General features: G+C 31.9%; 1 protein-coding gene across 4 annotated transcripts in view; it reads right to left on the bottom strand.

The window, feature by feature from the left end:
- Positions 1–13,911, bottom strand: part of LOC139523039 (uncharacterized) — a 55,055-nt gene that overhangs the window by 12,351 nt on the left and 28,793 nt on the right. For all 4 annotated transcript variants that reach the window (XM_071316799.1, XM_071316816.1, XM_071316791.1 and 1 more), the window contains exons 7-17: positions 13,016–13,119; positions 11,930–12,058; positions 10,545–10,628; positions 9,940–10,070; positions 9,070–9,169; positions 8,883–8,942; positions 4,317–4,432; positions 2,017–2,132; positions 1,431–1,660; positions 800–1,039; positions 277–348 (exon numbers count right to left, since the gene is read on the bottom strand). In XM_071316799.1, coding sequence (XP_071172900.1) covers positions 277–348; positions 800–1,039; positions 1,431–1,660; positions 2,017–2,132; positions 4,317–4,432; positions 8,883–8,942; positions 9,070–9,169; positions 9,940–10,070; positions 10,545–10,628; positions 11,930–12,058; positions 13,016–13,119 — 1,382 coding nt within the window. The remainder of the gene's footprint in view (positions 1–276; positions 349–799; positions 1,040–1,430; positions 1,661–2,016; positions 2,133–4,316; positions 4,433–8,882; positions 8,943–9,069; positions 9,170–9,939; positions 10,071–10,544; positions 10,629–11,929; positions 12,059–13,015; positions 13,120–13,911) is intronic.

Here is a 13,911-nt window from a genome sequence, read left to right as displayed (position 1 = left end):
CTAGGTAAACTCAATTTGCGACAGTAAAATCTACATTTTATGAAGGCCAAGCTTAAAATACAATACAGTTATCTCCTAAATTAAACTTAGAAGATAACAGTATTGTATTTTTAGCTCAGACAGCATCAATAAGGGATTTGATGGTGGCAAATTAAATTAACTGGTGACAACTATTCTAATGAAAATAACAGAAAACGACCTCAAATTATACATTTAAAATCTGTAATGCCAAGTCTGTGTTTGTGAGTTTTGTGTAAATCTGGTTTTTAAACCTACCCTTGTACTGTAGGAGAACACTAACACTTTACTGTGATCTTTGTAGAATACAGACAGCAATCCCTTTAATACCTAGTAAAATATAAACCATGTACAATGTAATAAATAATTAAATTTATGAAGAAGGCAATCAATTATAACAAATTTATACAATATTCAAGGTGAAAAAAAGAAGAATAACAAACATGGCTTAAATAATTTTGGTAGCTTGACTTCACAGGTGTTTTATTTAATGCGTCAATTGAAAGAAAGGGCAAATTTGAAGACGAAATAACTATAAACTATTCCATTAACAGAATAATTATGCAAAATATCTTGAAATATATGTTTAAAATTAATCACAGCATTTAGTTTTTCAACTGTAATTTCTAACCTTCATGTATTTTAACATTTTGATGTGTCTGAGTATAACCTTATAACTTTGATATTTTTCATGCAACACTTTTTTTTTAATTCAAAAAGTCTATGATTATTTGTAGATACGTTTTAAAAATACCTGCAGTAAACTAATTACAAGAAATACCTTCATTTTTCCACAATATTTTGGATCTGACAATGTTCTGAATGAAGCCTCCTTGCTGTCAGTGAAATACTGTGGAAACTGATCATAGACTTCCTTTAGTATGTGTTTAGTTAATGGTTTTAGGTTGTCTTCTGAGGTTCTTGCAGGAATCATCAATGCAACATGGTTACCAACTTTCAAAAAGAGGCTCAGAAATGTAAACATCACTTCTCTGAAGGAAACTTTAAATTCTTTAAGTTTCTGAAAATTAAATAAAACCTTAATTGAAAACCTTTGTTCTGTAATAAGACAAACAAAAATCTATACTATAGATGGTGGGTTTCTTTATCAAATATTTCTCATATTGAGAGACTTAATAACAAAGTTCTTTCCTTTGAACACAGTCATTCAAAGAGGGGAATTTTTCAGTTGTTTAATCTTATGATCCTTTACAGTTTCTAAATGTTGTAAGTGAATTAAGATAATCTGATAAAGGTCATGACCCTTAAATTCATCCAATCATCTTCTGAGATCACAGCTGGCAACCATATGTTGATAATTTTTTTTATACAATGGGTTCAGAAACAGTTAAATTGCCAAATAATTACTAACATTACAACATGTCCCTGTTATATACATGATATTTACTAACATTACAACATATCCCTGTTATATGTCCACTACCACAGTCACATGGTTTGTCCATCTTCATAACGGTGTTCATAAGTGGATGTTGCAGCAGACATTTATAAACGGCCTCCTGGAATGGAGTCAAGCGGCAATACACAACCTTGTCATCTTTTGTAGGCAGCTGATCTGATATCAACATTTTTGTCCTCCTCAACAGCATCTTATTTCTGATTGCTGAAAATCTTTCTTTCACTAGAAAAACAAATGACTATTGTAATGTAAACATTTGTTTTAAAGTTGAGTTAAACAAAGATATCATTTCTATCATATTCTTAAGAATTAAAATCCAAAATCACACACAGTTGTGAAATATACATACTGTGGGAAAATATGTATTTCTGTGGATATTCAAAATCAGGATTTTACAAAATTCTACCTACAAGCCATTTTACAAAATTCTACCTACAAGCCTTTTAAAAAAAATCATAATTAAAGCTTTTGTACTATGAAACCATATATATAATCTCAGTATGCATTAGTTATTTCTGCATAAAGTAATTCTATGTCATTTTTCAATATTTGGACACACTAGATAGAACAGCGCTTACATTTTCTGGCCTCAGCTAATTGTCTTTTAGTAGCATCAATTTTCTGTCCTTGTTTTATTGGTTCTACATAATTGAACTTAAATTCTTCAGGATCTCCTAGACAATTTGGCCGAGCCCTATAAGGTAAAAATAAGAAGTTATAAAAAGGTATTATAACTAAATAAATTCTTCTACATATCTGGAATTTTTTTCATTCAACAATTCTGAATCTAAGGAATTGTGGGTTATATTTTTACAAGCAAACTCCAAATCGCTTAATCAAAAAACACAACCTTTTGAGAAATTGAAATGAGTTTATTGAATTTATGTCTAATGTAAGTTTTTCTAATTACTGAACTATAATTTTTGTTCTGCATTAATATACTGTTGATTCATTTTTTTTTGTGGAAAACAATTTTTGTGGACTAATGAAAAATTGTATTTTCGTGCATATTTAATTTCATCCTTTTGTCAATGTTTGCATACAAGTATATATATATAGAAAAATTCTGTACTTCGTCAGACCTGCCAACTATCCCGATTTTCGCGGTATCATCCCGATTTTTATCCCTCAACCCGAATCCCGATATCGGGATCGTAAAACTAGTCAAAATCCCGATTTTCACCAAATATACCCGAAAAAATTATTGTTTACCGATTTTGAAGTTTTTCTGATCAATTTTAAAAAATCTATAATTTTACCTGGGGACATAATATGACAAGTTAACGACCCTACGCTAATCAACAGTCACAACAGGTGTCATAATTATTGGTTGTATGTAATCAGATTACCTAATGGGTCGTAACACTAACAGTCCTCAAAATTAATTTTTATACACAAATTTGGTCAAACAGCCTTTCATTTTTAATCAATTTATCATACAAGCACAATTTGCAACATTTGCCGTAGTTCCACAACAAAATCATAATTAATTGAAAGATGAGAACTGTAATGAACTCTCAAGAAAACATCGTCTATCTTGAAATCTGTTTAATTTTTGAAACCAGACATCGTGTGTCTGTTGATTTAAAATGGACGCCATTTTGAATTCACTTCTACTGTGTTACTGTATAAGCCTCCGCCAGTAAGAGCACCTCTGAATACAAAGAAAGATAACTCAAATTTTATCCATTTTCTCATTGACACTGGTAAGACCATAAGTAAGACTAAATCAAAATCTGTCTTCATCCTTCTAACTTTAGGACATGTAGTTTTAGGTCTTTTGAGTCAAGGTTCATAGATAAAAAGGTCTTTGGAGGCGGAAAAGGGGGGTCTCTACTTTGAATCCTTTATTTTTAATACCATTTTTCTCTATTCTTCAGTTATTTTGTCAATTTTATAAATTAATAGCACAAGAATCATGCAAATAAAAGAAATCAAAGCCTACAAGCTCATCAGTAATATACCTAAAGAAAAAAGAAGAGAACTTAGACTATTTTAGGAGTAAAAAACAATGCACACTGAAAAGTTGCTAAAATTGTAACCCTTAAAAATCTAGTCGCGCGCTAAATCCCCCATGGAGATTTTCAAAAGTTGGCAGGTCTGACTTCGTTGAACATTTAAATTCTTGGTTTACTTCCACCAATGAAATCCCCCAATAATAGTATCCCATTAATAACAATAAATCCACTTATTGTTTCTTAATAAAAAAAATACATGTACTAAGTGTTCATGTTTACTGTGACCTTTTTTGTCTTTATTTGCATATTTTACAAAGAGATCATGTAATGTCAACCTTAAATATACAAGTAAAGGTTAATGTTTCTTCTATTATACCTACCAATCTAGGATACACCAAAGCTCTAACATATCATTCTGTACCTACCAATCTAGGATACACCAAAGCTCTAACATATACTTCTGTACCTACCAATCTAGGATACACCAAAGCTCTAACATATCATTCTGTACCTACCGATCTAGGATACACCAAAGCTCTAACATATCATTCTGTACCTACCGATCTAGGATACACCAAAGCTCTAACATATCATTCTGTACCTACCAATCTAGGATACACCAAAGCTCTAACATATCATTCTGTACCTACCGATCTAGGATACACCAAAGCTCTAACATATCATTCTGTACCTACCGATCTAGGATACACCAAAGCTCTAACATATCATTCTGTACCTACCAATCTAGGATACACCAAAGCTCTAACATATCATTCTGTACCTACCAATCTAGGATACACCAAAGCTCTAACATATCATTCTGTACCTACCGATCTAGGATACACCAAAGCTCTAACATATCATTCTGTACCTACCGATCTAGGATACACCAAAGCTCTAACATATCATTCTGTACCTACCAATCTAGGATACACCAAAGCTCTAACATATCATTCTGTAGTGCAGTGCCTGTCAAACCAAATCTTAGGTCAGTATTGATTGCTTTCAGTGCTTGAGTAACTAAAGCTTGCTGACCCTAAAACATAATAAAACAATGTAAATATGTGTCAATTAGAAAGAACATATGTTGATCAAAGATGTTCATGACTTGAAATCAACTAAACAATTTGTAAGGGTTCCGCGGAACCCTGTAGTGTCTTGCCTACTTTTTCTGTTATTGGCAGGCTCAACAAAAATAAGGAAATCAAATTATTAAATATTTTCTTCTACATACTATCTTTTGATTGCATGAGAAGCTTCTGTCCAAGTTTGGTAAAAATCCAGTATTGTAAATGAATCTAATAAATGTTTAAAAAAATAATATTAGAGTCAAACAGGGTTTAGAACTGTGCACAACCTCAGTGTTGATACGTAACTGATACAGTAAATTAACTACTTAAAATTGAGAAAGGAAATGGTGAATATGTCAAAGCGACAACCACCCGACCATAGAGCAAACAACAGCCGAAGGCAACCAATGGGTCTTCAATGTAGCGAGAATTCCCGCACCCGTAGGTGTCCTTCAGCTGGCCCCTAAAATATGCATAATAGTACAGTGATAATGGACGTCATACTAAACTCCGAATTATACACAAGAAACTAAAATTTAAAATCATACAAGACTAACAAAGGCCAGAGGCTCCTGACTTGGGACAGGCGCAAAATTGCGGCGGGGTTAAACATGTTTATGAGATCTCAACCCTCCCCCTATACCTCTAGCCAATGTAGAAAAGTAAAAGAATAACAATACGTACATTAAAATTCAGTTCAAGAGAAGTCCAAGTCTGATGTCAAAAGATGTAACAAAAGAAAATAAATAAAATGACAATAATACATAAATAACAACAGACTACTAGCAGTTAACTGACATGCCAGCTCCAGACCTCAATTAAACTGATTGAAAGATTATGTCTTCATCATATGAATATCAGGTACAATCCCTCCCGTTAGGGGTTTAGTATCATACTATCATAAAATATATGAGAAGAACATAACCCGTGTCATGCCAACAACTGTTTTTTTTTTTTTTTTTTTTTTTTTTTAGAAATAAATGTGTTTAGTTCCGATGCAAAGACCCTATCAGTGAATCAATGTTAAAGCCAAAATATGCAATCTTTAATGACCTGACAACAGTATCGTAACTATATCCCCTTTTAATAAGTCTATTTAAAGGTTTTGTTAGTTTCTGAGGAGAATACTGACATTTTTGTGCTTTATAAAGAATATTTCCATAAAATTTTGGATGTGAAATACCTGAACGTATAAGATGTCTGCATGTTGAGTTATATTTACGAATTATTTCCTTATACCGGTGATAAAATTTAGTAAATGTTTTGACCAGTTTGTGATATCGAAAACCCTGGTGTAATAATTTTTCAGTAATACATAAATTTCTCTCGCTAAAATCTAATACATTGTTACATACACGAGCGAATCGTACAAGTTGAGATATATAAACACCATAAGATGGTGACAAGGGAACGTCACCATCTAAAAATGGATAATTAACAATAGGAAATGAAAAATCATCTCTTTTATCATAAATTTTTGTATTAAGCTTCCCGTTTATGATATAGATATCAAGATCGAGGAAAGGGCAGTGGTCATTGTTATCATTAGTTTTATTTAAAGTAAGTTCTACAGGATAAATTTCTTTAGTATACATACTGAAGTCGTCATTATTTAGAGCCAATATATCATCCAAATATCTAAAAGTATTGTTAAATTTTTGTATCAAATGTTGTTTTGATGGGTCTTTGCTAATTTTAGTCATAAATTGTAACTCATAACAATACAAAAACAGGTCCGCAATAAGTGGTGCACAGTTAGTCCCCATTGGAATTCCAATAACTTGACGATATACGGAATCTCCAAAGCGAACAAAAATGTTATCAAGTAAAAATTCAAGTGCATAAATAGTATCAAAGCATGTCAAATTGACATAGTTCTTTTGTTTATTGCTACTAAAAAATGATCTAAAAGAGTTTGAACATATGTACTCGCATTCCGACTTTTTAAATGCCCAGTTAATTAGGGATGTGAATTTTTTCTTAATAAGAATATGAGGCAATATAGGGTAGAAAAATCAAAACTTTGAACAGATTCAAAATCACCAATATATGCATGCAATTTATCAAGTACTTCCAACGAGTTTTTGACACTCCAAAAGTAATTAATTCCACTATTTTCAAAGGCCTTATTTGAACAATTTATTATCAGGTTTTTTATTGTACCAAGTGTACTAGTAAGTAAAACAGACAATTTAGTAGTTGAACAATGGCTGGAAGATGAAATAAATCTATATTTGTAAGGTTTTTTGTGCAGCTTCGGAAGCCAGTACATAGTTGGGACTTTCATTGTGTTTGGTTCTGCTTGTAAAGAAGTAGCTAAAAGTTTATGTTTGTTACAGATGTCGTTTTCTGAAAATGAAGTCAGTTGGAATGTTGGTGAATTCGTGATTTCCTTTTGCAGAACCTCTATATAAAATTTACGTCAAACAATAATGATATTATTCGCAGCTTTATCAGCCGGGACAAAAACAAATTCCTTGGCTAGTTCTGTTCAGTCGGAAACCAGGTTGAAATAGAACAAAAGAATCGAAGCTCTCTATTAGAGAAGGCGATAAATGTTTACTGTATTGTTTACTATAGTGACAAATTTTTAAAAAGTTAATAGAAACAAACAAAACTGCAATTTTTTTCTCAATTACGAGGTGTTTTATTTCAAAAACACCATTTGCATAAGTTTTCAATTTATCTAGTACATAGTTAAGCAGAACAATTAGATATCAAGTCGACGACATGGGTATCTTTCAAGTTGGATGACAAAAATGCATAACCTCCGATTTTTTTGAAAAAATTACCACGGACGGAAAAGATATCAATCTATTAGTTCAGTAATTTTCGTGTCTGCCCTTCCATTATGTGACTGAAGAAAAAATTCCAAAAAATAGGTAACAATTGTATCGAAAAGAGAAAATCGAGTGCACCTTTTTATGTTAGGGCGTGTTTAAGTTGAGTATTTGGTCTTGATATCGTTCAAAGTAAGAATATTTCATACATCGTCTCGCTTCAGATTCTATCATTTTTATGTATTAAAGCTACAGGTTGACTTTATAACACAAAATCTAATTATCTAGTATTGTTTTGGCTTAATTTGTATATGTGTATTATTTCTAACAGTACTAAAAGATGAAATATATGGGTCAAGTGAAATACCTATCTAATGAGTCACAAAAACAGGGAAGGTGTGTTCGAATAGCTATTTTTTTACTGAAAGTACTTGACGACAGTCTTACAAGTTGGATGATGAAAATGCATATCTTCGAAAAATTCTAATTTTTTGTGTGTGATAACTAGGGTTTATAGTCTTCAACCACTAAAAAAATCTAGTCTGCCCTTCCACGAAATATTTAATTAGTTTTTTTTTAAATGTTTATGATTTTTCGAAAATTCCACCTAACAACCGATCAGACAATAGTTTTAAGTTGAATCAATGCAGACAATATCATTAACTGATGCTCATTAGCTAGTTGATACATTTGTCTTTTAAAATATAACTGATATATAAGGATCGTATTGGTGCAATGTGGATAAATTTATCGGTTTCCAAGAGCAAAATTGGTAGCGCGTCATCGCTACAATGGCTTCCATTTTTACGATTGTGAAAATGAACTGGCGTAATGGGGAGATAATTTTGACGAAGTAGGATCCTGACTGTGTTAGTTTATTTTTGATACGCGAAATAGGGTTTTTATAGTTTTTGTTGAGGGTAAAATGTTCTTTAAAATGTTGTATTCGAATATCAACTATCTTCATTACTGAATTAAAAAAAGAGTCCAAAGATTTTTTGTCAGCTTTTTCCCGTTTTACCCATTTCAAACAGTAGGCGCGGAGTGAGTCGTTGATGATATTACGACACTCATTCCAGTTAATAGTTGACGGGGGACGATATTTAGGTCCTTTACTGAGGAATGATTTTAACTCTCGGTCGCGAACGATGTTAAGGTCTCCTGTTATAACATGGGAAATTGGTCCATAGGTGTGTTCTGAATTACTGCAATTACACGACATAGGTGTATTTTCAGTGATATTTACATCTTTACACAATTGGCTATAATTAAACACATATTTTCGGGTAGATTTCTTGTAAATATAACAAATGAGAGGGAGTTCAGTATTATCAAAATATCTAGGAATTTGGTCTTTAACAGAATGGTCGTTAAAAATAGTTTTCTTATTTGAATTTTTTACATTGTCTTTTCAGGGCCTTTTATAGTTGATTATGCGGCATGGGCTTTGCTCATTTTTGAAGGCCGTACTATTACCTATTGTTGTTTATTTCTGTGTTATTTTGGTCTCTTGTGGAGAGTTCTCATTGGCCATCATACCACATCTACTTTTTTTTTTATAATTAGACCAATTGGCGACCAAGGGATGTATTAAACAAATGGTAAGAATACATAAGTAAATATTAACACATATTACCTTTATCTTGTGAACTTCATCAACAATTACAGCTGACCAATGGATAGAATTCAACAATTCCTGCAAATATTAATCAAATATTATTTGTGAAATCATGCTGTTATAAAGAATTTTTAGAACAAAATGATATCTACATACTTTTGATACAAAGTGTAAAAACAAGGCAGCGTTGTCTTTTTTTATATACCTGGTTGTCTCTGTATGTTTCATATGTTGTTATAACAATTTCATGCTTCCCTTTCTTGGTATCTGCAAAGCACTGCTCTTTGTCTGTCCCATGGAATTTCCTATAGAAAGAAATACATGACTAAATAGTGAGGTCATTAGATGTATTGATCGTATGTAAATAATTTGTTCCTATTAATACCGTGATACTGAAACACAATATAATCTTTATACCAGGTTTATATGTGGCCTATTTGATCTCATTCAAATTTCTTAGGGTTTTTTTTTGGTTAAAGAAGCAGGTACTTATCAGCATCTTTACTGTAAAGGTAAATCCCGACTTTAAGCCGACATATCTTTGAAAGAAAACCACTGAAACTAAACATTATATAACTGGACTTGTTAGTTTTATATCTACCTACAGTAAAGTATCCCCATGTGGGTCAAGTTCATTGATCATACACAACAGTCAAGTATCCCCCTGTATCAAGTTTATTGATCTTACTCAACAGTAAAGTATCCCCCTGTATCAAGTTTATTGATCTTACTCAACAGTAAAGTATCCCCATGTGTCAAGTCTGTTGATCTTACCCAACAGTAAAGTATCCCCATGTGTCAAGTTTATCCATCTTACCCAACAGTAAAGTATCCCCATGTGTCAAGTCTATTGATCTTACCCAACAGTAAAGTATCCCCATGTGTCAAGTTTATCCATCTTACCCAACAGTAAAGTATCCCCATGTGTCAAGTCTGTTGATCTTACTCAACAGTAAAGTATCCCCATGTGTCAAGTCTGTTGATCTTACTCAACAGTAAAGTATCCCCATGTGTCAAGTCTATTGATCTTACCCAACAGTAAAGTATCCTCATGTGTCAAGTCTATTGATCTTACCCAACAGTAAAGTATCCCCATGTGTCAAGTTCATCCATCCAATTATACAATACACTTCCTGGGCCTATAATAAGGAAAGGGTCTGTAGGAATAGTCTCCTCATCCTGCAGATTCTTCTTGTTGTCAGACATCTGAAAGAAAAAAAAATGTCTGTATACTTTATTTCTAACTTGACATTTTATAGATAAGTCTGATTTTTATAATTTATCCAAAAGCCAATTCAAGCAGTGTCAGCTTTTGACAAAATTATACATCTGTGTGTGTGTGTTTTTAGGGATTTCAACACAATATTCAAAGAAAATAAAATTTAAAACATGTACATAAAAATTTAAGACATATCTAATGTCATCATGCATCTATCATATAGGTATTATTTTTACTGCATTATTTAAATGGTGTACGTTCTGTAGTCTTGAAACCCATATTTCAGTTTGCAGACATGGGAATATTTATACATTAGACTATTGACAAGTTCTACAAGTGAACATGCCATATTTTGTAATGTTGGGGCTGTAGTTTTATCGAATTTACTGCCTGGTCTTCAGAGCTACATGTAGTTTTCAATTATCTTACTTTCAATATTTGATGGATCAGTTATTAATCACCTGTCTTATAAACTTTGGTTTATGTTTCAGCATGTCTATTCTGTTTCCATGCTTCCTCATTAGGGCAGATATAAATCCTATCACCTTTGAACAAAGAGGAAGACACATAATATTAATTCAATGCAAATTTAGATAAACTGTATGACTAACTTGCTTCATTTTGTTTTATGCCAAATGATTTATTGTGTAATCTTTAATATTGCTTGATATTAATTTGCTTTATATAATTTCGATATATATATAAAAACCTTCAGCAAGTTTATTATTAATGAAAATCAACGGGGATATCAGTCCATATTCAATTCTCACAAGTTGTTAAATCTTTTTCTCTTAAGGTTTAACTTATCTTGGTGTAAAAAAGAAAATTCTGCAAAACAGATTTTATGATCTGGAAGCAATGTGCTTAAAAAAGATCTAATTATCTAATTACTTCTATTTAATATATGTACATTAACCCTTTCAACGCTACACAAAAAAATAGAAAAATGGCTGCTGCTGCTGCATTTTTTTTTTGTGTTCATTCATTAGAACAGATTCCTTTCCAGACTGCTGTATCTTTTTTATTATAAGAGATACAGAAAAGGTTATTGCATGAAAAATGCTCAGGAGAGTATGAACTGTAATGTTATGCAGTCATTTCAGTAAAATTTTTATCAGGTTACCTGCATTTTCAGGTAATTAACAGGTAAAAGGTGTAATTTATTACATTTGTGTTGAATTTTGTATAATTCAACACAAATGTCTTCATCTATTTTTTTTTTTATCTGCCATATAATAAAGAAGACACCAATTGCTCGATTCCGTAGCGTATTGCACCATACACAACGTATTATGTAATCATGGCACAAATCAGTGGCTCCGTTCTCAAAATTTTCAGTCAACCTCCGTTTTCCCCCTTTTTCTACGTCTCGTAATGATCGATCAAATCATATTTCCCACACGAATTGAATGTAATAAACACATTGAGATAACAAGAAACCTTTTAACTAATCCTCGTCGTCAGTTTCGCCATAGAAATGCTGAAATATTTCCATATTTACAGCTTCGTTTCCGATTTCCGCCATTTGCATTTGTCAAAATATTTGTTTTTATTTTCCTTCAATTTTCCTTCTACTGCATGATTTTACAATAAAAATTGCCGGGATTTCAAGGGCAAATGAGACCTTGCATATCCTCGATTCATACAAGGAAAAATTAGAGAGGACCCGAATGAAAACCGAATGGTTTAAGAGTCCTTATGAAAAATCCGTTGTCATCGCGGCATATGCCACGAATAGCAGTGGCGGACGGCGTATGTCATCGCGGCATATGCCGTGTTTAGCGTTGAAAGGGTTAACATAACTCTTATACTTTGTTGACAATGTCACAACTGTTACAAGACTTACTTGAACAGTTTTACCAAGACCCATGTCATCTCCCAGAATACATCCCTGACTATTTTTATAATGATTATACATAAACTGTATCCCTGTCCTCTGGTAGTCTCTCAAGTAACGGTTGATTGTTGCTGGTATCTGGAAAATATATAATATAAGACATTTTCATCTTTTAAATAGTTCAATTTGGTAAATAAAGTGCATCTACAGTGGATTCATTTATTTTAGGTGGGTAACAATTTTCTTGGATGGACGAAACAATTGTATTTCTTCGATACTTAGTTTGGCGGTGTTGACTATTGTCAAAGTTATTCTAGGGAGACAGATTATAAAAGTTTTTCCAAACTTGTTTCTGAATCAATCCTATATTTGAACTTTATGTATCATTAAACTTCATTGGGTATTATTTTTATGTATCATTGTAATATATATCTTGTAATTTTTCATTAATAAATAATGTTTAAACTAAACTAAATAAAGTTATTCACTTATACCCAGGAAATCAAAAAATAAAATGTATCCATAAATAAAAATAACCTCACAGTATACCCCATCAAGCCTACTTGATTATTACTTTATAACAAACTGATTGTTTTCACTAATAGATTGTATAACATATCAATGATAAAAAAACTTTCATTAAATCTTGTTTAAATGGCTTTAATAAAGCAAATAGGTAATTCAAAAAAAAATCAGACTCAACTGCACTGTTAAAACTGCATAAGAAATAATGTACAATGATGAGGGCATTCAATCAATGGAAATGCAAAAAAACAACGGAAATTTGAGAATGACCATTTAAAATATTCAATTCTTTTTCAAAAGAAATTTGAATGTTTGCTATGTCATGATACAGTTTTAATTTGGCAAACAAGAAAGCACAAATGCATAATTTCCATTAAGTTCATAACAAATGACCACTTATAACAATTTAATCATGATTTTATTTGTTTCACTGTTGATAAGGGTCACAAAAAATATATGCTTTAAGTTCAAGTTCAAGTGATATGATTGTATTTTAATGAACGCAACATGGATATAAAGATAAGCAATATAGATCACTATGAACTACATTCAACTACTATTTTAGTTTACCTGTATGACAGGTATTTCATCTGGTCCTGATAACTTGTATGGGACCTTAGCAGCTGATGGCGTAAACTTAAACTTGGGCTTCTCCAAATCATAATCATCAAAACCTGAAAAATAGATACATCTTATAAAGATTTAACATGACTAATGTTAGAAATTTAGCTTCTTTTTTTATAGTATTACTGTAAATTCAGAAATTATTTCGATGTTTTTATTATTGCGACAGGTTTATAATTGCAATAATTTAAAATTGCATTTTGAAATTTTATATATGAATTAAACCGGATCTTTCACAATATCGCAAAAAATTTAAATTGCATTTTGGACCTTTTGGATTATAGCTCTTCATCTTTTATGTAAGCTTTGGATTTCAAATATTTTGGCCACGAGCATCACTGAAGAGACATGCATTGTCGAAATGCGCATCTGGTGCAAGAAAATTGGTACCGTTAATTTTATTACTCCCACTGGTTCGATGCCTCTGCTGGTGGACCATTAGTCTCCGAGGGTATCACCAGCCCAGTAGCCAGTACTTCGGTACTTTGCATGAAAATATGGATTTTTTTGTGTTATTAAAATTTTCTGTTACAAAATGATAGAAATTATTATAAATTAAGGAATGTATCTCCCTCATGCAAAGCTCTGATTCCTTCCTCGGATTTGGCTATACTTTTTGGACCTTTTGGATTATAGCTCTTCATCTTTTATGTAAGCTTTGGATTTCACATATTTTGGCCACGAGCATCACTGAGACATGTATTGTCGAAATGCGCATCTGGTGCAAGAAAATTGGTACCATTAATTTTATTAGTCAAAAATGACAAATCGCAATAATAAATGGATGCCATAATTTCTAAACAGTAAAATATTGTATATATAAATATAGGTTTACTGTTGGA

This window comes from Mytilus edulis, chromosome 1 (assembly GCF_963676685.1).
Source record: "Mytilus edulis chromosome 1, xbMytEdul2.2, whole genome shotgun sequence".
In the NCBI taxonomy this organism is placed as follows: Eukaryota; Metazoa; Mollusca; class Bivalvia; order Mytilida; family Mytilidae; genus Mytilus; species Mytilus edulis.
The sequence above is the reverse complement of the archived record's forward strand: the minus strand, read 5'-3'. Positions and strand labels throughout refer to the sequence as shown.